Below are 25658 nucleotides of genomic sequence, written 5' to 3'. Positions count from 1 at the left end.
ATTGTATCGAATTATATCTTTCTATCTCATTCTCATGGACATGATTTTCTGAATCAAATTTTCACCTTCCTTAATCTCCCTGTAATAGTTTACACTGGCCTTTTTATTTTTACTCTTATATTTACTTTTTTTATTTTTGATATTTTCTCCTCCTTTTGCTTCTAAAATACCACTCCCCTACCTTGGTTGTCCTCTTATCTATTTCCCTATTTCTGTCCTTGTTTTTACTTTGCCCCCTTAATACCGAGTTTACTTGAAGTCCTATTGTTTCTCTGCCAAAGGCAGTTTTGACTTCAATCTTTATGAAGATGATTCCCAAACCCCAGTTTCTAACTCTGACCTCTCTCCTGAGCTTCAGATACACGTTTTGAAAGTCAGAGTAGTCTATCCAGAGGCCCTTTGAGGCTTAGTTCATTTAGGCCTAGGGTTCTTTTAGAATCTGCATAATGAAAGAGGAAACTGATGGAATTATTACCTAGATAATAAAAATAATTTCTCAACTAATCTCAATTATCAAGGTACATTAGATAAACACATCTTCATTAGATAGCTTCCTTCATTTTTTTCCACAGAAAATGATCATAATATTCCAGTTTAAATCTTATCCAAAAGCATAACCCTATGACACAGTAAATTACATACTAGTGAGTTGAAAAAGAATATATTTTTAAAGGAAAAACAATAAATTCTTTTCTCATCAACAAATAAAGTATTCTAATAATACTAACTTCAGTAGAAACAATAGTAACAATGGAAGAATTAATAAAAACCCAGGACTAACCTGATGATAACAGTCTCCACTTCTTTCGGTATTAGCAAGTTCCTGTAGTTCTTGGGAAGGATCAGCTCCGGGAGAAATAATGATCAAAACAGGTTCAATTTCTAATGTCTCTTTGTATAGACGTTTCAGATTTAAAGGTGCTGGGGACAACTCTTTCATTCCTAAATCACATATTGGGCAAATAAAAAGAAAATGAATATATGTATATGTATATGTATATATATATATATACATATATATACACACACACACACGCACACACACACATATATATATATGTGCACACAGACATATATTATACATACACACATTCCTTAAATCTCCTAATTAAAACTGCATATTGATAAAAGGAGATAAACAAAATACTTGTCAATTGTTTTTCATCTAAAAATGATGGGTATGAGTCATTAAGTATATTTCTCTCCCAAGAAGACATGAATGCAAATCATCTGGCATATATCCAAGTACATAAAAACACATATGAAACAGATGCAAGGTAATCTTGAGAGTTATCTTGGAAGAGAAGACACTAGCACCTGAGGGAACAGGAGGTCAAGAAAGTTCTCATGCAAAAAAATGGTATTTAAAACAAATCTGGAAAGACCACAGAGTCCAAGAACACAGAGCAGAAGAGGAGTAATATTATAGGATGGGAAACAGTTTTACAATGACATATAGAGACATGATATACTGTATCATGTACACCAGTTACAACAAGTATACTTTGGCTAGCCTACAGAATGTGAGAAGCAGAGTAATGCGCAATAAAGCAAAAAAAGGTGAGATAGGGTAAAATTACATATTACCAAATGAAATGGAAATGTCTCTTGTCGGGGCTTAAAGCATGTCCAACTTAGAAATCACAAACAGAAGAACTTTTTTGTGAGCCCATTGCCTTTGAGAAACTACTAATTTATTTGGAAAATGTGCAAGGCAGTTCTATATTTGGGGGAACTGAATGAAAATGGATTCACAAAACACAAGAGTACCATTTCAATTACATGGAAAATTTTATCAGCCCAAAAGCCCAGGAAATTACAAAACAGAAGGAAGAAACACTCAATTTCATAGAAAATTAGAGCAACAAGGAAAACCTAAAGATCATCCAATATAACCTTTCATTAAATGCAATAACAATACACTTGACAAGTGGTTATCATAATTCAAAGTATATGCTTTTGGGTGTTCACTCAAACACCCATGAATACTATATGTATCTTCCTATGAACACTATATGTATTTGTGGGACAATGTGCCCCAGGTTGATATAGAAAAGGTTTTTAGCTGTGTTTTTACAACTCAACTCAATATACTTTTTATCTTAATTACGTGTGTTAACTACTACCAGGATCAGCAACAGCAGGTGGCTCATGAATTACAATGACCCATACAATACATAGAAGAAAGCTACCTCACCAGCAAGACTGATGAATGCTATATTATAGAGGCAAAATTAATAACCAATAAACATTAAGTGCCTCCTATTTGCCATACACTGTGCTAAGCACTGCATTAATTAATTAAACTACAATGGATTAGATGTGGAAGTTCTAAAGAATATTGGAAAAGACTAAAGGGAACAAAAGTTAAGTAGAAAGGCCAAATAAACAATCTACAAACAAATAAAGGAAGGAGGTAAAGGGCTTTTAATTATAAGGATGGACTTATCTGAAAGATACATAAGTTTTACTTATACGGCATACAATTAGAATTTAACATGAGAGCTATAAAGATTATTGTTAATTCTGATGTTCAATCTTAAATTCTATGAGATGTATGATACCCTGGCTAAGACTACAGTTTTCCAGTTTAAGAGGGGAATATAAATTGTATTCAAGGGTTGCTCCTGTTTGTGGGACTCATTTCTATCCTGCTGAGATATTAATGAGTCGAAGGTGCAATAAACAAATTGGTTCCCTGCAACCTATATACCTTAGGGAATTTAAGCAAGTAATGGGTGAAAACAACTGTTAAGAGAAAGATACAAATACTAAATATTTTTAAGGACTTCTAAACTATGCATTTTTAACAAGTTTCAGAAAACTTGAATTCAAACAGCAAAAAGTAGCAACTCAGTATGGACAGATGTCACACAAGAAAATTTATTTTTTATTTGTAAATTATAAGGGTTTTTTTTATAGAAATGTGATCTGAGATAGAGTCATCTATATCCAGAGAGAAGATTGTGGGTACCAAGTATGGATCACAACATAGTGTTTTCATTCTTTTTATTGTTGTTTGCTTGCATTTTGTTTTCTTTCTAATTTTTATCTGATTTTTCTTCTGCTACATGATAAATGAGGAAATATGTATAGAAGAATTTCACATGTTTAACATATATTGGATTATTTTCTGTCTAGGAAAGGGGGTGGGGAAAAGAAAGGGAAAAAATCTGGAACACAAGGGTTTGCGAGGGTGAATGTTGAAAATTATATATGCATATATTTTGAAAAAAAACTTTAATAATAAGACAAAAAAAGAAATGTGATCTGAGCCAATACCCTTCAGACAATCAGAAAAAACCCCAAAACATTTATTAAGTGACTACTTATTACCAGGCACTGTTCTAAGTGCTAGGGGAAAGGTAAAAGAAGACTGGTTTTCTAAGAGTTCATAATCTAATTGGGGGGGAGCAATTTGTAAACGACTATGTACAAAAAATCAACAGAAGGAACACTCTGTAGAAGAAAAGATTTTAGTGGACCACAGAAACAGGGAATGGGGGGACAGCCAGTGAAAATGCCCAGAGTAGAAAGATAAGAGTATCTTTATCTTGTTCAAAGAACAAGAATTCAAAGGATTGCAGAGAACATGGGGCAGGGGAGTCAGTTACAAGAAGACTAGAAAGGGGTGGGATGGTATAGATTATAAAGGACCATTATAAATTATAAATTATAATTATAAATTATTATTATAAATTATATATATTATATATATATATATATTATAAATTATAAATGCCAAATGAGGATTTTGTATTTGATCTTAGAGGTGATAGAGAGCCAGGAGTACATGAGGCTGGGGCTGTATCTGAGGACATATGATCAACCTGCACTTTCGAACAATGGAATAGAGAGAGTTTTGGAAAGGGCAGAAGCTTGCAGAAGGGAGACCAATCACCAGGCTATTACAATAGTCCAGTCAGAAGGGGGTGAGAGCCTGCACAGAGCTGATGGCAGAATGTTACGAAGATAAAGTTGACAAGTCTTAGGAACAAATTAGAAGATGACACATATTGTAAGACTGGGAGGAATTCGATCAGCAAATATTTATTGAGGATTTATGGAAAGATGTTAGAAAAAAATCTAAGCAATGAGAAGACATTGAGAAATTTTCATAGAACATTGAGAGACTGTCATTTCTGTAGATGAAGTACCAACACTGATGAGATCATGGATACAAAATATTAAAGCATGTTTGGAGAATCTCATTGTGGATCTTGAAATAAAATAATAACTTCTATTAAAATAATTGTTTAGAATGACAAGCCTCATATTAAAAACATAGTTTTCTGAAATAACTTCCTACAAAGCTTAGCAGAAGTATCACTTCTTATTCCTGATTCCCCCAATACTTGTTATTGCTTCATACTTCTTGAAATTACTACATATTACTTTTCATATACTTTATAATTTATTTATCTGTGTTCATGTTTAATCCACTAAAGAGAATGTAAGCTCTTTCCATCAAAGAAATTGTACATTGAGAGCCTAGCATAGTACCACGCATGTAACAGACACTTAAAAATCAATTAACAAAAAGCACCAACTTCCTGTGAGGTATTGTGCAAAGCACTAGAGACATAAAAACAAGACTTTGGTCAGATCTAAGCTTAAGGAAGAAGCGTGCAGGATGTCCTGGAGTAGGAAGAGATTTGAAGTACGGAAACCAAGTAGGAGATCACTGTGATAATCAAGATGAGAAGAGAGGAATATTGCAGAGGAAGACATGAAAAGATCTAGCAACTGACTGGATAATGCAGAGTGAAGAATCAAAGATAACGCCAAGGTTAAGAATCTGCTGATGAGGTGAATGGTGGTGTCTGTAACAGAAATAAGGAAGTTTCAAGGAGGGGTGGGTTTGAGAGAAAAAATAATGAATTCTGTTTTAGACATTCTGATTCTGAATTGTCTCAAAGAAAATAAATATCTTTGAGCTGAACTGAACTGAAATAAAAGGCTTATTTGGAGAATGGCTGCTAATAAAGTCAAACATCCAGATTTAGCATTTCAATATTAATATAAAAATTAATTTTATATGTTAAGAACAGTAAAATATTTTAGTTTAGAGAAAGGGCAAACACTGAAAAGTTATACTATTAAGGAAAATATAGAAACTATTAATCTCAATTAATCTTGCTTCAAATACTCAAATGCAATTTCCAAAACACTTCTAAGTTAATGATTCTACTTAAAATGTGATTAAATATAGGAAAATAAGTGGTCAAATCTCTGGACAAATATCAAAATTGTCAACATAAATCAATACCATCTTAAGAAGTTAGAAAGGATGAAATGCCAATGGCATTGTGCATTACAATATGTTAAACTACTGGAATTGTGTGTTTTGAAGAAATGTTAATGATCAATTTGAAGTCAGAACTGGATGAAAAGAATGATAGATTTGAAGTCAGAAGCCATGAGTTCAAATACCAGTTCCAGCACTAATAAACTGAATAACATTGGGATTCAGTTCTTTCATCCGAAAAATGACTTAGGAGACTACATGTAAATATCTGATAAAATTTACAGCTCCATTCTCAGAACAGTCTTTTAAATAAAAATCACAAGGAAAAATCACAAATTTCAATTAAAATTTATTTTCAGTAAATCTATATGTAGTCTCCTCTTAAGAACAATTAATAAAAGCCTTGGGGCAGAGGCAGATAGAACTGAGATATACTTTTCTATAAATTTCTCACTCACACACATAACCCAAGAGGAAACTGGATTTTTCTAGCCCAGGAGACAATAGTAGAGAGGGCACTATGGTGGTACATATAGTGCCTTGAGTAGGCTTTGAAATAAGTCAAACTATTTCCATAAATTATATTTAAAAATCAGGATGTTATATCTGACCAAACATTATATTGACATAGTATGAAGAGTTCTAACACTAACAAATAACAGAGCAAGGCTTGCATATATCCATTAGATCCAAAAAGAGAATTCAGGGTTAATGTTGCTTATTTCTATCAATATTCTGATTTCTTAGATAACATAATACTAAAATTACCTTGTTTGAAATCTCTATTATAAGTTGGGTTTGGGGAAGCCTGATATATAGTATTTTTTTTCTAGCTCTTCAAATTCATTGATCTATCTACTCAAGAATACATACTATATATTATTAAAAATGATGGTGATTAATGTGTGCTTTCTTAATTTAGCAATATATTTGGAATTTTATTCAAATTTCTGTTGATTTTTGGCAATCTGTTTGATTCATCTTAGAGAAAATTTAGATCAGAGAAATACATTCCAGTAACCTTACTAAGATTATAAATTCTCTATTAATTAAATTCTATAAATTCCTTTATATTCTTTGCATAATATGTAGAACACTCAAGAAATACTAATTCAATAGAATATGAACAAAAAGTGATACCTTTCAAAAAATATTTAAAAGAAAATAAATTTTCTTTTAAAAAATTCAAAAATCACTTACTTTATAACACAGTATAGATCTATCATTCTTGCATTAGTAACTGCTTAAAGTTAAAAAATCCATTTCTTGGCCTTTCCCAACACAGTTTCTTGAAATTTTTCTCACACAAAAGGGACTATGGGCCAATTATATAAAGTGTAAATAACTAAAAGATTTATTTTAGTGGAGAAAGAACTAACCTTAAGAGCTAATAAGAGCTGAGTTCAAGTTCTGCCTCTGACACATTCTGTCTAGGTACCCCGGACAAGTCTCTTAATGATCTAGCTAACTCTTTAAGACTTGTAAAGAAAGTAAAGAATTGATAGAGGAAGTTTTCACACCAGAATTCCTTACCTCAATGAATATTGACTATACTATTACTATACCAGGTAAATTATTATCATTATTATTATTTTAAGAATTATTTTTATACATCACAAGACAGATAAGCCCTAGTGAGAAGTTTAGCTTCAACACATTGTGCAATGCTTGTTTATAAGTTAAAAGTGTCAACATGTCATAAATTCTAGGTTTTTTCTAGGTTTTTTTACAAGTATATATTATTTGTATTTATTATCATATAATATTATGTACCATTAAACATATTGTATATATTTATAACTTTTAATTTGAAAGATAATCCAATTCAACAAGCAATTAAGGCCACATTATGTACAGGGATCCATGATAAGCACCAGAAGTTCAAAAGAAAAATAATTTTCTGACTTAAGGACTCTTATGACTACTAGTCTCAAGTAGCCAAGACTTCAGAAAGAGCCACTGAATCAAACCCCAGCTTCTTCCTTCCTATCTATTCCTAGAAATACAGAATTTCAGAATTTGGAGACATTTTGGCAGCTATAACTCTAAATCAATTTTTAAAAAGAAATTCCTTCTTCAATAAGCCAAAGAATTTTCTAACTCTGCTTAGAGATCTCTAAGGAAGGAGAGCCCTTTATCTCCTGTATCAGCCTACTTTTGAATACCTCTGATTATTAGGAAGGTTCTTTTTTTCCCACCTAAAAAGCCTAAATTTGTCTCTTTGAAGCTTCCATGTATTATTCCTCAATCTGCCCTTTGGGTTCAGTCTAATCATATTTCTATATGTCAGCTTTTCACACATTGAAAGGGAGTTATCATCATGTCTTCATTGAGTCTTCTCTTCTGTAAGAAAAACATTCACAATTCCTTCTACAGATCCCCATGTAAAATAAACTCAAGGTCTTTCACCCTGTTAATTGTTTTCCTCTGGACACTCTTCAGATAATTTATGTCTTGCCTAAAATTATGGTGTACTTCAGATGTCATCTAATCAAAAGACAATACAATAAGACTATCACTTTCAAAAACCTAGATGCTATGTTTGTTTTCATGTAGTCCAAGAATGCTTAGGATTTTTTGGCAATCATATCAACCCTCTTTATTCATAATGAGCTTTCAGCGCAGCAAAACACTTAGATTTTTTTCCAGACAAAATGCTTTTTGTTAATGTCTCCTCACTTTAGCTTTATGCCTATTAAATTTCATTGTGTTGGAATCAATCCAGTGGTCTAGTCTGTCAAATTTTTTTTAGTCTTAGATAAAAATGACTATAACCCACTGTTAGCAATCTCTATTACCTTTGTGTTGCTTGCAAATCAGAAAATATGATATTTAGTATTTTATAAATTACTGATAAAATATTTTACATAAAACAAAATTTTATAAATATTTGTAAAATATATAAATTATTTTATATAAAAATACAACCCTTAGACACTATCTTGGAGATTTGCTTCTAATCTGACATGATCATCTGACAAAAATATTTGGTATCCTTCTATTATACAATATTAATTCCTAATCATGACAAAAAAACCTCAAAATTGTCATTTCTTTCATAAACTATTATATCAAATAGAGAAAGAAAAAATCAATATATATAGATAGATAGTTAAAGGTAAACAAGTAATGAGAAATTAGTATATAATGCCAAGAAAAATTTCAATGAGAACTTGACATTTAAACATCACTTGAAGACTATTACTTCAATATAAATGTATTTCCTTGATTTTTACCATTAAACTTAATATTTTAAAAATTATTTAAACTTATAAAGACTAGTGTGTTCAAATGCAATTCAACATTACAATAATATATAACATGTTAAAAAGAAATCTATATTTTTGAAAACCAAATATTTAACAACTAAAAGTACATAAAGACTTTAAATTATTATAGTTATTAAGATCCCAAAGAAAACAAGCACATATTAAAAATGAATGATCCATACCATGCTAGTAATCATTTTAAGATTGTACTTACCCAGAGTTTTACATGCAAAAAGGGCCATAGCACTTTGAAGTCTATCTGGTCTAAGAGCCTGTACAACTAGGACCTTGGAATAAAAGACAGTAAAGGGCAACACCATAATAATGTTAAAAACCATGACAACTAGAAAAATGGTATATTCATTTAAGAAAAGAGATATTATAAGGAAGAGTAAGATTTATACATGATATTTTTCCTTAATTATTCTAACAACTATCCATAAATTCTATATTTCAAGATATAACTAAATAGCATCAAATGCATCAAATTAAAGCTGATGAAATATCTTTTTGTTTCAGTCACAATCCTCAAAATGTTTAAGGGAATTATGAAATGAAATCAATCACTCAGGCAGACAATAAGTCTAAATTTGGATCTGCAATGCCAAGCATATTAATGTCTAAATTGTTGCCCTTGTGATAAAACTAAGTGATCAAGGTCACAAGAATAGAAATTTTAAAAAGCTTTCTGACTAAATTCATAGTGCATTCCACTATTCTTCATGGCTGAGTCATTTACTTTCTATCACTGCTTATCATAAAAATATGGCATGTAACTCTGGCTAGTTGTCACTGTGTGGTTTTTGTATTGGAAGAGAATCTGGAACAAAGGGGCAGGCCATATGAAGCTAGAAGAGAAGTTCTCTGTTTCTCTGTCAAAGTTTTCTTATATGGCTACCCGTATAGTAAATATGGAGTTATTAGGAGAACAGAGAACTGGCAGTAATATGTTAAGATAGACCACAAACATTAATTGTTACCATTTTTTGTTTTGGTCAGGGTGTTAGGTCAAAGCCAAAACTTGAATGTCATTCAACGACAAATATATTAAAGGTAGCATAACTACCAAAGACTAATTCAAAAAGCAGAAACATTTTCCATTTAGATAAAGTTAAATTTTACCTGCTGAAATAAAGAAACCTTCTTTGAGAGAATGGATGGAAATTCCTGCTCACACATTGAATTATGGTAATAGGGTCTCCATAGACTTACATCATCAAAGCATAATGTCTGATAGAGACTTGGAAGTGTTATCTATAAAGGAAATACATATAAATACACAACAATAATATAAAAATATTATTAATTATTAATAATCATTATATTTATATATAATATTGATTAATTATATTAATAACACATAAATAATAAATACATATAATTTTAAAAATAAAACAGCAAGTGACTCTCATCTGTCCATAAGTGTTTCAGCCTAGTAGTATATTCCTTCTCTGTGACTATTTTCCATCAACTCTGTGGCCGTGTGTGTGTGTGTGTATAAAACATGATTATTTACATGTTATCTCTCCAATTAAAATGTCAGTTTTTTGATATCAGGACTAGTTTTGCCTTTTGTTTGTAACTTCCAGGATTTATCATAATGTCTAGCAAATAGTAAATGCTAATTAAATTTTGTTGAATAACTGATTGACTGGACAATTATAATAAATGCCTTATTAGAAAAATACTATTACCTAGATATCTCCCTTAATAATATATCTATTACAAGGTTGCCCAAATAGTCCAAAGGCTTATAGCTAGCCATTTTGTAACATAAATGTTGGCAACTAAGTTTTTTTTAATCTACTAATTAATAAAATATGTTTATTATTATTACTGTTCTTCACAATCTCCAAAAAATCCTGTATATGTGGAACAATTTATATTTATAAAGAATTTTAAACCCCAATCTCAAAGCACATCATACTGTATCACCTGAATTATTCTTTGCTTTTTTTTTTGCCTCTTTATAATTTCAGAGACAGTAACTCTTCTTAAAGGGATATTATTTCAAATTCACAGAAATATCATGACTGCAAATGGACAAAGGACCCACAAGTTACTGCACTCCCAGCTAAGTCAAAAATAACTGAAATATACATGTGTTATCACATATGTCTCCAGAGTATAAAAGTCATCACATTATCATTACCTTTAATGTTGCCACTGCCCAGCTCCGTTCTTGATCTATCCAAGATGGAAGTTGATCACGAATTCTTTGCTGAGTGTCCTTCAGAAATCAGACAAATTATAAAATGTGTGCAATTTGAAAAAAAAATTGACTTTGAAAAAATCTATAACAACTAAATAGCTGTTTTTAATTTTAAAAATGGTTTGAAAAATGGCAAAAGTGTTCATTGGTTTTTACATTTTAGTGTTTTCTCCAGGCATTTCAAAAAAATTACATGTCCATGTGACATAATACCAATGAAACTATATTTTAGTTGCACTCATATTTAATGAAACTTTTAAAATAATCTGACTGTGGCTAACAGAAGGAAATAGCCAACAAACATACTTTAAGGGAATCTTCACTTATATACATTATGAGGATAACCTGCTATCTAGGCAGCTTGTAGCCACAGAAAACCCCTACTCCATTTTGTCCTTCAAAGAGGAACTTTCCCATTTCTCCTCATTCTCTCTCTGGTTGCTGCCAGGTGGGGAAGCATTGATCAAGAGAATTCTGATGCTGAATCCTGAATCCTTCCTTTTTCCTGAACCTTTATAATGCAAGCCTGCTGGTAATATGATTAATAAAAGAAAATAAAGGTTTTATTTTTGTTTCTGGAATTTGTAAAAATTTTATTTTATTAATTTAAATATATACAAAGTCTCTATTAGTAATTAAATATGATTTTATCCTTAGAAAAATGGGCTGAGATCCTCTAGATTAAAAGATAAACAGAAAATTTATTCATAATAACTTACTAATTACTTTTTTTTAGCATCAGCTTAATTTGTATACTAATGTTATTTTGTGAAGAAGACAGGTAGGTTTTTTTCTTCCTTTAAAGGTATAAAACTGCTATTTAACTTACTGCTTTCCGTAGCATGTCTCCAACAATTACTCCAGTAAAAGTATCCCATTCCTGGTGAAGCAAAATTTGCATATTTTATGAGAAACACATAAGACACATTAAAAGACTGACAGCAGTCTGATTCCCTGCTTTCCATATATAAGTTTTCTACCTATGGAAGTTTTGTGGGGGCAGAAGAAAAGTAGTCTCCTAATAAATACAACAATCGCATATTTTCTGCTATAAAAGGGTTTACTACCTTGCATTAGAAACAAAACTTCCTATTGAACAACATGTGGTAAATACATCAGATTACACAACATTCTAGAAGGATATATATGGATCTCTGGTCATTTTGCACATATTACTAAAGTTAGATACTTCTAATTTGAACTACGTTGGCTAAACTTTGAGTCTATATGGCCATAAGGAAATTATATTGGGCAAGAAAACTGGTTTAACCAGTGTTCCTAGTACTACTAGTGAACCAAAGAATATCTTTTTCTACTTTTGCATTATAACTCAGACTTTAAGAGACATATTTTTTTACTTTTCCAAGTAATTCCAATGATACCTTTTAATACTTCATTTAGGAATTATGATTCCTACTTTGGAATACTTTGAAAACAAACTAAAATACTATTTTTATCCAACAGTCATTATTTTAGAAAAGAACAAACACAGACAAATTTTAAGGATGCAAATACACATTTCATCATATTTCTTTTTCTGAATTATAAAATAGTAATTACATTTTAAGTCAGGGGTATTTAGTACAGAACTATGAACTAATATTCAATCCTGAACTAAAACCACATATTTAAACACATTAAAACTCTTATTTGTAATACTGAAGCTTTCCCTTTGTGACTTTACTTACATTTTCTTGGAAAAGTTCAGGATGCATTCCTCGAACAAAATGTAAAGCAAACATCAGCTGATCAGCCTGAAATAATCACAAAATAATCAAGCTTTTTCATAAATCTGTGACATTTAGAGGACTGTTCTTTAAACATACAATTCGCATACTAAGTACTTTGACTTCAAAGCATAATCTATAGTCAATGTAAATATTGTATATTTAGCTAGGTCTACACAGAGGAAAACAAATGTTTCCAAAATCTGGCCATTACATATGTCTTTAGCTAAAAGCAAAACAAGAAATTTTACTCAGTGGCACTGGATAAGAAGACTTAGCCCTACAAAAGTCTCTTCAAATGCATAGAAACTTAGTAATTTGTCCAGTAGTTGGCTCATTACTAGTTTAACTTTCTAACTGCCATCATATAGACACTTTCATAGAATTACACAATCTAAGATATGGAAGGGGTGTTATAAGTTATCTAATGTTACCAAGAAATAATCCTCTTCCAAATTCTGTTTTAAGACTTCCAGTTAAATGCAACCATTATTTCTCAGAGTATGCCATTTTCTTTTGGATAGTTCTAATTGGGAGGAAGTTTTTTCTTTGAATTAAGCCTAATCTCCTGCTCTATAAATTCTACTCACTGCTCCAAATCTACTCTCTGGGAACCAAGCAGAACAATTCTAATTATGTTCTGTTGATATTTCAAAACTTTGATTTCCCCAAGTCTTTTCCTTTTGAAAATATCTATTCTCTAATTCCTTCAAAAGATTCGCATACAATATATTTTGCATTTTTAAAAACATTTTTATTGCCTTTCAATTTTTAAGATAAAAGACTAAATATTAAAAATCATAGGTATCTAAATTAGAGAACATAACAGCAAAATAACGGTTTGGTCATGTATACTTATTGTGTATCTAATTTATACTTTAATATATTTAACATCTACTGGTCATCCTGCCATCTAGGGGAGGGGGTGGGGGGGAAGGAGGGGAAAAATTGGAACAAAAGGTTTGGCAATTGTCAATGCTGTAAAATTACCCATATATATAACTTGTAAATAAAAAGCTATTAAAAAATAATAAATTAGAGAACATAGTGGAACTATTTATCTTCACCACAAGAAGTTATGAGATTTCTGCCATATTCTAAAAAACAAAATAAATATTATTAAAGAAAATGAAAACTCTGTCAAGTATTCTGCTTTTATCAAAGGGAATTGTGGCAAATATTTAGATAGGTGTAGTTTCTCATCATTAACATGTTTTTATATATAATTTGAGTTCTATTTTCAAAATGGCCCCATAACTTTTCAAATTAATATAGAGCTTCTGATTAAAGAATATGTCCTATCCTTCTCTAACTGTGAAGGTTTCTAATTTTCCTGTAATTAAAAATAATTAGGCACTTTGGTTTAAAATTGTTGTATTGGGATAGAAGAAACAGACCTTATTTTTTGTCTCATGGAACTTAACCAAAATTAATAAATATATCAATAAGAACTAGAAAACAAAAGTTTGAAGTTTTATATTTCTAAGGTTACATCTGAGAGCTATAAATAATCCAAACCAATGACATAAAAATCCCAATAGCATTGTTCAAAAGTTCAAAAATTATGAAAGGCATAGTAAGAAAGTAGAGTCAAGGCAGAAACTTGCCAATCTCTCCCTCAAAGGGTTCCAAATTCCTTTAAATGACTCTAAACACATTTTAGAGCATCAGGACACCCAAAAAGAAGGAGCAGAACACTTTCCTGCCAAAGACTAAAGCTCAGCAGAAAAAGTCAGTAATACAAGGGTAGGAATCCAGCATGTAGTCAGGGTGCAGGGCATTACCGGCCAGCCCAGGACCCAGCCCCAGCCTCACTCCCTCCCCAGGCTTGATCTCTCAATCAGCAGCAGTGCTGATGGCTTCCAGCTCTCAGCCCAGAGACACCAAAAAGGACCTGGAAGGTAAGCAGAAAAGGTCTATGGGACCAAAGTAGAAGCCCAGCTCCATCCCAGACCCAGGGTCAGAGAGATGGGACCTCTGAATTAGCAGCAGTGTTGGGACCTTCTGGACCTCTCAGCCCAGAGACACTAGGGAAGACTCAGAAGGTCAGTGGAGAGGGTCTATGGTAATGGGATGGGAGTCTAGGGTTCAATCCCAGCCAGGGTCAGTGCCCAGACAGCACACTAGATTTTACAGTTACAGTGAGGGTAGGAGGTGGGGAGGGAGTTATGTTTAATGGTTCCAGGGCAGTACAACTTTTAAAGAGTACTTGGAGTAAGATTCTTAAAAGGATTACTGAAAACAGCTGCACAAAACTCTGAAGCTTGGGACAAGCTTTTCTGCCATCCTCTGCCCTGGAAACAGAGCCCTATTTTAATGAAGAGTTAAAAACAAAGTAATAGGCTAGGAAAATGAGCAGAAAACAAAAAAAGGTTTCTGACCATTGAAAGTTACTAAGATGACAAGAAAAATCAAAATGAACACTTAAAAGATAACAAAACCAAAGCTTCTATATTCAAAGCCTCAAAGAAAATTAAGAATTGGGTTCAGGCCATGGAAGAGCTCAAGAGGGACTTTGAAAATCAAGTAAGAGAGAGAAAGAGGAAAAAAATTAGGGAAAGAATTGAGAGTGGTGCAAAAGAAAATACAAAAAAAGCAAACGAGGAGAAGCATGGCTTAAAAAGCAAAATTGGTCAGTCGGGAAAGGAGATACAAAAGCCCACTGAGGAAAATAATTCCTTAAAAATAGAACTGAGCAAATGGAAGCTAATGAGAAGACAGTGAATGAAAGACAGTAGAATAAGAAAGCAAAATTGTTTACAAGAAACACATTTGAAACAAAGATTCACACTGAGATTTTAAAAGGGACTAGATCAAAATCTATCCTATGTTTCAAATAAACTCAAAATGTAGGGGTAGCAATCATGACCTCAAAAAGAGCAACAACAAAAATGTATTTAAAAGAAAAATGGGGAAACTTCGCTGAAATGAACCACAGACAATAAATTAAGCTCAATACTTTAGATTTATGTAACAAATAGCAGGCATCCAAACATTTAAAGGAAAAGCTGAATGAATTACAGGGTGAAATAAACAGTAAGTCTATAAGATTCTTTAATTCATTTCCAAATAGTCTTCAAAACCCATTCCCAAATTAATTACTTCCACTTCTAAATAGATACCTAAATAGATTATTATTTTATTGATTAATAAATAAGCAAATAGATTCAAAATAAAACAAATAAAATAATAAATTCTCTGTGTTGGTGAAGTGGGGACAGCTTAGGAACTTACTTCTTTACAAGAAAATGCTACTGAAAAACGTACTTTAGAGATTCCAAATCATTTTCATAGCCATGAACTCATTTGATATTTACCACCTGAGTTTACTGCCAATAGGAGGTACATATCATCAATGAGGAAGTAGAATCTAAGAGAGGGCACCAACTAGTAGTAGTGAAAATAAGTCTTCTGCATAAGAGCTTAGGTTTTCTGATTCTTCATTATTTTACATTATTTAACTTTCTCAGTGATGTTGTTATGTTATTTTATGTGCATGTTTCAAGGGAACTTTTCTGCAGCATTTTTAAATTTTTCTTTGTAGCTTCAGAACCTATAATAGAGCCTAGCACACAGTAAGTACTTTATAAATGGTTGCTGATTGATTGTCAGAAGGAAGGTGTTAACTTAATATCATTAATAAGCCATTTTGGCAAAAACAGGTTTTGCCTTCTAAAGCAATAAGCAATGAACAGGAAAATACTCTACCACTTCTAAAATTGTCAACAATTAAGTTAAAAACTGTTTAGCATTCTCCTGAACTGAATAAAGATTACACAGAGAGATGTTGGGGGGTTTCCCCCCACAAACTCATTCACACAGCAAATATTTCTCTCCCAAGTTCCAATGCCAGGTTTGGAGCCTTCTTGCTTACTTTTGTTCTCTTGAATTTGACAAGTTTCTTTGTTTTGTACTATTTTTAATTCTTCCTTTCCTTACTGGAAAGTCTTACTGTTAAGTAGTTGAAGAAAATTTTCTTATTTTGGGTGACCATTCATTCTTAGTTACCTCTAAAGGATTAAAAGTAGCTTATCAATTTTAAGAAGAGCTCAATTTATTCTTTGTATCCAACAATTTGCAGCTTTTTATTTGTTGTATGAGTTTTACAGTTCTTATTCAACTATTCAGTTTTATATATAAAAGTTTATACATATAATGAAATTTCCACTGGAAGTAACTGAAGGTTACTAAAACACAGAAATAATGAGGTTCCAGAACTTCCTGCCACCCCACCAATTTTCTAATAAAAACTCTAAGTAGTGTGACTTGCCAGGCAGTGCATGGTTTTTATTCCACAATAATTATTGAAAGTTTCGCCAGATCTCTAACACTCAATGGCTTTTTGCTCTTTATTATTTGCTTTCTCATCTTCACTCAATTATTTCCTTTCTTAGTCTCTTCTTTCTGGAGGCAATGAAATGTTTTAAAAACAAAATTTTAAAAGTTCTGAAGTGGGGACTTGGCAAGAAGAGGATCTGTGTTTCTGAGAAACATTTTTGAGGTACAAAAATCATTTTTTCTTCAGATAATTAATTGTTCCTTCTGGGTAAAATATATTTTAGGATATAATTAAAAAGTAATCAGTTAAGACATCTAGATGAGAATAAAAAAACTAAACTCAATAATCAAGTACCCATATTTGACAAAACTTCTGAAAAAACTGGAAAGCAGTTTGGTAGAAATTAGGACAAGATCACAATCTCATGCTAACTACCATAATTAATTCAAAGTCAATAAGTAATCAAATATTAATGCTGATAAACAAAATACAGAAAAAAAACCCACCAGATTAAATGCCTTTCATAGCTTTAACCAAGAGAGAATTCATAGACAAGGAGAGAATAAAATAGCTAAATGAATAAAAGACATAATTTCAGTTCTATGAAAATGAAAGACTTCACACAAACAAAATAATACATTGAGGATAAAATAAAAAACTGCTGACTGGGGAAAATCATTGCATCAAAAATCTATGAGACAGTTATTATTCATAGGAAAAGAAAACACACATATAAAATTAAAAAGAACGTTTCCCAATTGGTAAATAGTCAAATAACATAAAGAAATAGTTCTCTATAATAAAGAACAGGAATACTGCCCAAAGAAGTTAATATTTTTTTTAAAAGATCCACACATAGAAACAAATCTTTTATATTAGGAAAGAACTGAAACAAAATAGAAATATATAGATAAGTAAATATCTAAATTGAAATACAAGTAAAATGCAGTATTAGCATGCCACATTTAAGAAACTATGAGTAAACTTGAAACTGAGAAACTCGGGAGTATCTACATGAAGCTTTTTTGCAAAGTGAACAAAGCACAACCAAAAAACAATACACATGATAATAATAATAGTGAGATTACTTCAACAATGTTTAAGGATAAATCTATACTACCAATAAGTCAAAATGAATGCTGTTAAATTATAATGAACAGTAGAATTGACATAATAGTCAACGGCTATAGTAATCAAAAGTGACAAACCCAAACACTATAGTTTCGGGAATAACAACTCAATATTTGACAAAAATTGCTGAAAAAATCAGAAAATAATATGGCAGAAACTAGACATAGACCAAGATCTCACACCCTAAACCAAGAGAAGGTCAAAATGGATTTATGATCATAAAGGATAATATTATAAGCACATTATAAAAGCAAGATCTGTCAGATCTGTGAAGGGAGGAATTTATATCCAAAGAGGAACTACAGAACATTATGAAATGCAAAATGGATAATTTTGATTATATTAAATTAAAAGGGTTTTTGCACACACAAAACCAATGTAGCCAAGATAAGGAAAACAGAAAAAATTCAGACACTGAATAAAGCATGATATGGGTTAAGTGATAATAAATAAATTATTCTTAAAAGGTTGGGGAAAACTATAAGAATTAAGAAGTAACTGATTTACACCTTTACAGTTGGTGTTTTTTATAAAGGCCTCATTTCTAAAATATATAGAGAACTGAGTTGTTGTTGTACTTTATTCTCAAAGAGGGCTATGACATCAGGGAGGTAATATTGTGATATGCAAATGAGTTAGGGCTGGGCAAGGTCATCTGCCTTACTTTCCCTTCCAAAGCCATCTGGGTCCAATGACAGGATGACTGGAGATGGCCCTGGATGTAATGGGAGATCATGGTCTTTTTGAGATAAGGTCTTCAACAGGTCTCAGTTTGACTGAGGCCGCATAAATTCAATGATTAAGGCCAGGGAGCAACTGAGGCAAGACTCATCTTTTTAGCTTAATCCAAAAAATCTAAATAAATACAAAAGTGAATGAATATATCTGGGAGAAGAACCTCAATATTTCTGGCCAAAGCAGAAATGACTGGTATTCATATTCAATCTGAATTAATGAGGCCTCAATGGCCAAATGGAGCATGGCCTAGGTCAAATTTATAATAATACAAGTCATTCTCCAATTTCAATGATGAAAGGATATGAACAATTTTCAGATGAAGAAATCAAAACCACTTATAGTCATATGAAAATATGCTTTAAATCACTATTGATTAAAGAAATGAAAATTAAGACAATTCCAAGGTACTACTTCACACCTATCCAATTGGCTAAGATGGCAGGAAAAGATAATAAATGTTGGAGGGAATGTAGGAAACTGTGACACTAATGCATTGTTGGTGAAGTTGTGAAATGATCCAACTATTCTGGAAAGCAATTTGAAACTAAATCCAAAGAACTGGGAAACTTTGTATACCATTTGATCCAATGACATCTCTACTAGGCCTGTTTCCCAAAGAGGTCATAAAAGAGGAAAAAAGGACTCACATGTGCAAAATGTTTGTAGCAGCTATTTTTGTAGCAGCAATGAATTGGAAATTGAGTGGATCCCCACCAATTGGGGAATAGATGAATAAGTCATGGTATATAAATGTAATGGAATATTATTGTTCTATAAGTGATAAACAGGTTGATTTTTAAAAAGCCTGGAAAGACTTACATGAACTGATGCCGAGTAAAGTAAGCAGAACCAGGAGAACATTTTACACAATAAACAGCAAGATTATGTAATGATCAACTATGGTAGATTTAGTTCTTCTCAACAATCTGGTGATCCAAGACAATCCCAACAGACGTGGGATGGAAAATGCCAGAAAGAGAACTACAGAGACTGAATGTGGATCAAAGCATAATATTTTCATTTTTTGTTTGCTTTTTCTTTCTCATGGTGTTTTCAAGTCTGACAACTTGACAACATGACAAATAGGGAAACATGTTTAAAATTGTGTGTATGTATACACACACACACACACACACACACACATATATATATATATATATAATCATCTATATCAGATTAAATCCTGTCTTGGGGAGAGGGGAAAAGAAGGAGGGAAAGAGAAAACATAAGGAAAAAAACATATAAACAAACATATAAAATGATCAAGCTTTACAGAGAAAAAATACTGTATATAACACTAAACAATTGTTTTTAACAGTTTTAAGAGGGACAAACTGAAATGAACCTAGAAGAGGATGACTAGAGTAGATCAGAGTCCATGCCAATGGGAAATCAACAGAAACAATAGAAGACATTTAGCCTACACAAAAAAAACATACAAAGGAATATGATACTTTTAAGTAATTGAAGGTTTATATGTTTAAGAAATGTTCTCCTTGACCTCAAAGGACAAAAGTTGGAGACAAAATAAAAGAGGTTAAATAGAGATGGACACATTCAATCTATTCTTAAAAAAAAAAAAAAAAAAAAAAAAAAAAAAACTTCCTAACAATCTGAGTAGTCTAGAAATAGAATGAGTTGCCCCACAAAGCTGTGGGCTCTATCTCTCCTTTGCTCCTCTACCTATTGAAGATCCTGTCCCTCCAAATCTGACACCTCCATTCCTACTCACATGCTGCTGAATGAAACTAGAGAAAATGAAAAAAAAAACCCATCATGACTGAATCTATTATAAATTTTTGTTTCATAATCTCAACAGGGCCCCCCATAATTGATTGCATTCTCCACAGTAGCTCTTCCAAATCACTTTATTCCTTCTCAAACTCCCACACCACTTCCCATATTCTTCTTAGTAGAGAATTGGCCTCATACTTAACAACAACAACAACAACAAAAAAAACCCTTTGCCCTCATTCTCCTATTCATTAACAGCACTCAGAAGCTTTCTGTCTCTATCTTCTACAAAATGCATAGCTACCTCATATGAAGTGGCCCTTCTCCTTGCCAAAGCAAGTCCCTCTACATTCACAAGTGATTTCATTCTATCCTGTCTTCTTCAGATTTCTCCCACTATCATTCCTTCTCTCTTACTTATTGTCCATCTCTCCCTGTCTACTGGTTCACTATTATATAAAACAATGTTCATATTTCTCCTATCCTCAAAAAAAATTACTTGATCCATCATTCCCACAAACTATCATCTCATATATTTTCTCCCTTTGTGACTACATTCCTTGAGAGGGTCATCTACTATATATGTATATATAAATACACATTTCATCATAAACCAATATTGTCCTCTTCAAAGTTACTAATGATCTCTTAACTGACTAATGTGATCTTTTCTCAATTTCATCTTTCTTGATCTTTTTGCAACATTTGACAGTGTAGATCACCTTCTCTGATATTCTCTTCTGAGTTTTCATGACATTGCTCTTTGTCTCACTGCTTCCAATCTGTTTCCTTTGCTAGATCACACTCACTAAGTTTGGATGTCCCAAGGATTCTATCTGGACCCTCTTCTCTTTCTTAAGTTGTTGTTGTCAGTTATGTCTGCCTTTTCATGTCCCTGCATGGAGTTTTCTTACAAAGATACTGGAGTGGTTTGTCATTTCCTTCTCTGGTGATTTGGCAAACAGAGGCTAAGTTTTGAATAGAAGATTAACATTTGAATTGAGGTCTTCCTGACTTAGAGACAGTTAGATAGAGCAGTGGACAGAGTAAAATGTGTGGAGTCAGGAATGTACCAGCTGTATGACCATGGGCAAGTCACTTTGTTCAGTTTCCTTGTCTGTAAAATGAGCTAGAGAAGGAAATGGCAGTATTTTTGTCAAGAAAAAAACCCAAATAGGGCCTTGAAGAATTGGAAACAACTGAAAAGACTGAAAATGCTGCTGATGCATAGTTCTTGACTCTCTTCTGACCTCCAGTCTTGCATCTCTCATTGCCTATTATCTCAAACCAGATGTACTGTAAACTTCTTAAATTCAATCTGTTCAAAACTGAATTATGTTTTCCTCAAACACTCCCCACCTATCTTCCTAACTTTCAAATCATTGTGAAGAAGTCCACTATCCTCCTAGTCATCCAGGCTTACATCTTTAGGTGTCATTCTTGACTCTTCATTCTCTTTCTCACTTATCCCCCATATCAAATGAGTTCTCAAGTCCTGTAAATTCTACCTTCAGAACATGTGTTGTATAAATTTCCTTAATCTGACCTTTCTAACCATCCTAGTACAGGTTTTCAACATCTCACACTTAAAATATTTCAATAATTTATTAGTACATCTGTCTGCCAAAAATATCTCTCTATTCCCATCTATCCCAACTGTCAAAATGATCTTCCTAAAATGCCAGTTTGACCATATTACTCCCCTATTCAATAAACTCAAGAAGGTTCTTTATTTCCTATAGATTCAAACCTTTCATAATCTGCCCCCTCTTATTACACATTAATCCCTTCCATGTACTTTTCCAATGGCATTGGATTCTTGTAATTCCTTGATCACACCATTCATCCCCTACCATCATTTTATTGGCTCATTCCATGCCTAGAATGTCCTGCCTTTTCATCTCTGACTTCCCCTTTTTCCAGCTTCTTTCAAAACTCAATTAAATCTCTACCTTCTGCAAGATGACTTTCCTAATCATCCTTAATCTGTGCCTTCTCCATGAGGTTTCCTTCAATTTATTCTTAATATGTCTTGTTTGTACATGCATGTTTACATATTGTTTCTCAATGCAAAGATTGGTGTTCTGGAGTTTGGGGGCCTTTCTTTGAAGTCTTAGGAATTAGCACTGTACCTTGCACAAAGTAGGTTCTTAATATATACTAGTTAACTGACTGACCTCACACAAATTCCCTAGACTATTTGGCCATTTGTTAAGGATGATAAACAAGTGACTCTTTTCTGGGTATAACTTAGGTCAGTTAAAGTACTTCACATCACTGAATTTCTCCATTAACAAACTTATGAGATTTGGTTTCTTAATCTGTGAAAGAAAAATAATAGCATTTGTACTTTCAACCACACAAGGTTAATGTAGGGGTCAAAGTAAGCTGATGGTTATAAAGCTCTTTATAACCTGTAAAGATCTACATTAACACAAATGATTATTATTTCCTTTGAAAGCAAGATTATAAGATTGATAGATGCCCCACATATAGTATTGCTTGATTTCAGTTAACAAGCCAAGCATTTCTAAACAATTATTATTTGCTAGGCACTGTGCTAAATGCTGGAGATACAAAGAAAGACAAAAATATAATCCCTTACACTTCTAGGAGCGAAGAGATTCTAGGGAGAAGAAATAATATGCAAATGATTACATACTTACAAGGTGTATGCAGTATACATTGAGAATTAATATCAAAGGGAAAGAACTAGCATTGACTCCAGCAAGGCATTTTGCCAAGTCATTCAAGATAAGATGATGAGATATGGCTTGGATAATAACACAAAAGATTAGAAAGTATTCTAATAAGTAGACTCAAAGAGTGCTAATAATGTATCATTGTCAGATTTGATAGATATCCTTAGCTGAATGCTACAGCATGCTTTCCTTGATTTTATTCCATTCAGTTGTTTAATCAATAATTTGCATGAATACATGATCTATTTATCAAAGCAAAGCTCTGGGAGTCTAAAAAACAAAATGGCTTGGTATTACTGGGAACGGAGAACTACCAAGGAGGAGAGTCAAATACATGATCCTTTTACTAATCATTTTCCATAAAAGTTCCTGAATATTGAGTCATAATGTATTAACTCACTCAATTACCTCTCTTCTTTAATGTTTGAGAAAACAAGTTCATGCTACTCTTTATCATAATGAAACACTTGAGGACAGGAGCCATAACTGTTTAGTACTTTCTTATCTCAGGTCTGACATAGGACACTTGCCTAACTCATGATACAATCACCAATTGTTTAGGGCTTGCTCTTTCTGTTAGATTGTGAGCTCCCAGAGAACAGAGACTTTTCTTTTGCCTCTTTGAATCCCCAGCACTTAGCACAGTGCCTGGTATACAGAGGGTACTTAACAAATGTTTACTGATTGACTGACCTAACACCACTCCACAATCTCTCATCTCTACCTGCTTTAATCTTATCCCTCTCAAATTCCTCTCCTTGTCAGCCTTTCCCTTATATTGCTCTTTGCAACCTCATCTGTATTATAAACTAACTTTACTTTACCTTTACTACAAGAAGCTATCTTTACAATCCATTATTCTAAATTTCATCTCTTCTTTCCACCTCATACTTTCTAATCCTAATTCTAATTCTCAATGCCATTTCCACTTAAGACCACTGCTCTAGTTTTAAGTCCATGGTTAACCAATTACACACTGTGCTCTATCTTGAATTCTTCCATAATGGCCTTATTGACACTAATGATCTGAACCTTAAATTATTCTCATTATTCTTTTCTCTTCCTATATGGATTGCTGAATGTTCCTTGAGAAAGTTATTTCTGACTAGATCTCCTATTAGTTGGTTATCTTTTCTCAAATGAGACTCTACATCTAGATGAAAATCATTTGTTTCTTCTAATTTTCCATTGTAGCTGTTCCAAAGCTTTTCTTCTTAAGCTTCCTCTATCCACCCGACTCCCTGTTGTCCCATGAGCACAGAATCCTACCTACTTTTTACTAAGGAAATAAAAGCTATATATCCTGAGTTCCCCTTATCCCTTATCCTATACCTCAAAACCCATCGTTATCATGAATATTTCATTATTTCATTTGCTCTAATCACTAAAAAACAGGCCATTTTTTTTGCCCACACACTCTTCCATTTGTGCCCTTCCTCTTCTTAGCTGCTAAAGAGCCTGTCCCTTTGATAAGTCTCTCTTTCTCTAATACTGACTCCTTTCCTGCTATATACACATTTGCCCAGGTCTTCTCAATCCTTAAAGTAACAATGCAACTTGAGAGAGGAATAGGAGGCAGCGTATGCCAAGTGAATCTAACAATTGCTACTCATTCAGATCTCAAAAGACAAACCAAGTCCTTTGCCCAAGAGCCCTGAGAATAGCACTGTCTCCCACATGATCAGCTTCTAACCACTCCACTATGGCTATAATCAAGGGGAGTAATCAGTGTGGACAAGGAACCTTATGCACCCCACCACCATCTACACTCTGGACTGACACAAATAGGCAGGTAAAATTGGCAATCCTTCAGTTAGCAATACCCCCACCATATCATTGCATCTGCTTCTAGTGCAGTTCCTACACTGTAGAAGCGACCTTTATGAGCATGACTCAAGTACTTTCTCTGCAACTGTTGTGGCCTCTGGCACCTCAGAAACCACAGCTACTAAAGACTCAGAAAAGAAAAATTTTGATCCCCAAATTCACAATACTCTCAAATGTTTCAACATCCTAAAGCAGTATGGTTTTATCAATGAAAATAACATTAAGGAAGATTGTTACCATCTGCTTTGCTACTGTGCCATAAGGACCACTGGGCCTTTCCATCTGCACTACAAAAAAACTGAATGTGACCATAATTGTTGGCACTGTCTGGCTTTTCTATTTGAACTTCTAACTCTTAACATCATACTATGCACATAGTAAGGGCTTAGCAAATCCCCTTTCATTCATTTATTCATTAAAAATCTTTCACTTGAGCCTGTCATCTCCTTTACCTATCATCCAATGTCTCTCCTTCCTTCAAATGGTTACTTTTAGAAAATGCTACTTAAATCAATCAACTCCACTTATTCTCCTCTCTTTTCTCAAGTTGTTAAAATAAGGCTTAAAACTATTCCATTCAATTGAAACTGTTTTCCAGAGTTACTAACAATTTGACAGTTACTAAATCTTACGGTTCATTTTAAGTATTCATCCTTCTTTACAAAAACATTGTTTTTGATAATATTAACAATTTTTCTTTTATTAGATACTCTCTCTGATTTTCAGGATACATTTATTTCTAGCTCTCATTTTACCTGTTTTTTCACTCCTTCCCATTCATACTTATTGGA

At 32.7% G+C, this 25658-nt stretch overlaps 1 protein-coding gene across 2 annotated transcripts in view; it reads right to left on the bottom strand.

The window, feature by feature from the left end:
* The window catches only part of DYNC2H1 (dynein cytoplasmic 2 heavy chain 1), a 355585-nt gene that overhangs the window by 136916 nt on the left and 193011 nt on the right, over window positions 1-25658 (bottom strand). For both annotated transcript variants that reach the window (XM_031961078.1, XM_031961079.1), the window contains 6 exons: window positions 12418-12483; window positions 11559-11609; window positions 10670-10747; window positions 9640-9771; window positions 8732-8804; window positions 782-942 (listed from right to left, as the gene is read on the bottom strand). In XM_031961078.1, coding sequence (XP_031816938.1) covers window positions 782-942; window positions 8732-8804; window positions 9640-9771; window positions 10670-10747; window positions 11559-11609; window positions 12418-12483 — 561 coding nt within the window. The remainder of the gene's footprint in view (window positions 1-781; window positions 943-8731; window positions 8805-9639; window positions 9772-10669; window positions 10748-11558; window positions 11610-12417; window positions 12484-25658) is intronic.

The sequence above is a fragment of the Sarcophilus harrisii genome, chromosome 3 (genome assembly GCF_902635505.1).
Source record: "Sarcophilus harrisii chromosome 3, mSarHar1.11, whole genome shotgun sequence".
NCBI lineage: Eukaryota > Metazoa > Chordata > Mammalia > Dasyuromorphia > Dasyuridae > Sarcophilus > Sarcophilus harrisii.
The sequence above is the reverse complement of the archived record's forward strand: the minus strand, read 5'-3'. Positions and strand labels throughout refer to the sequence as shown.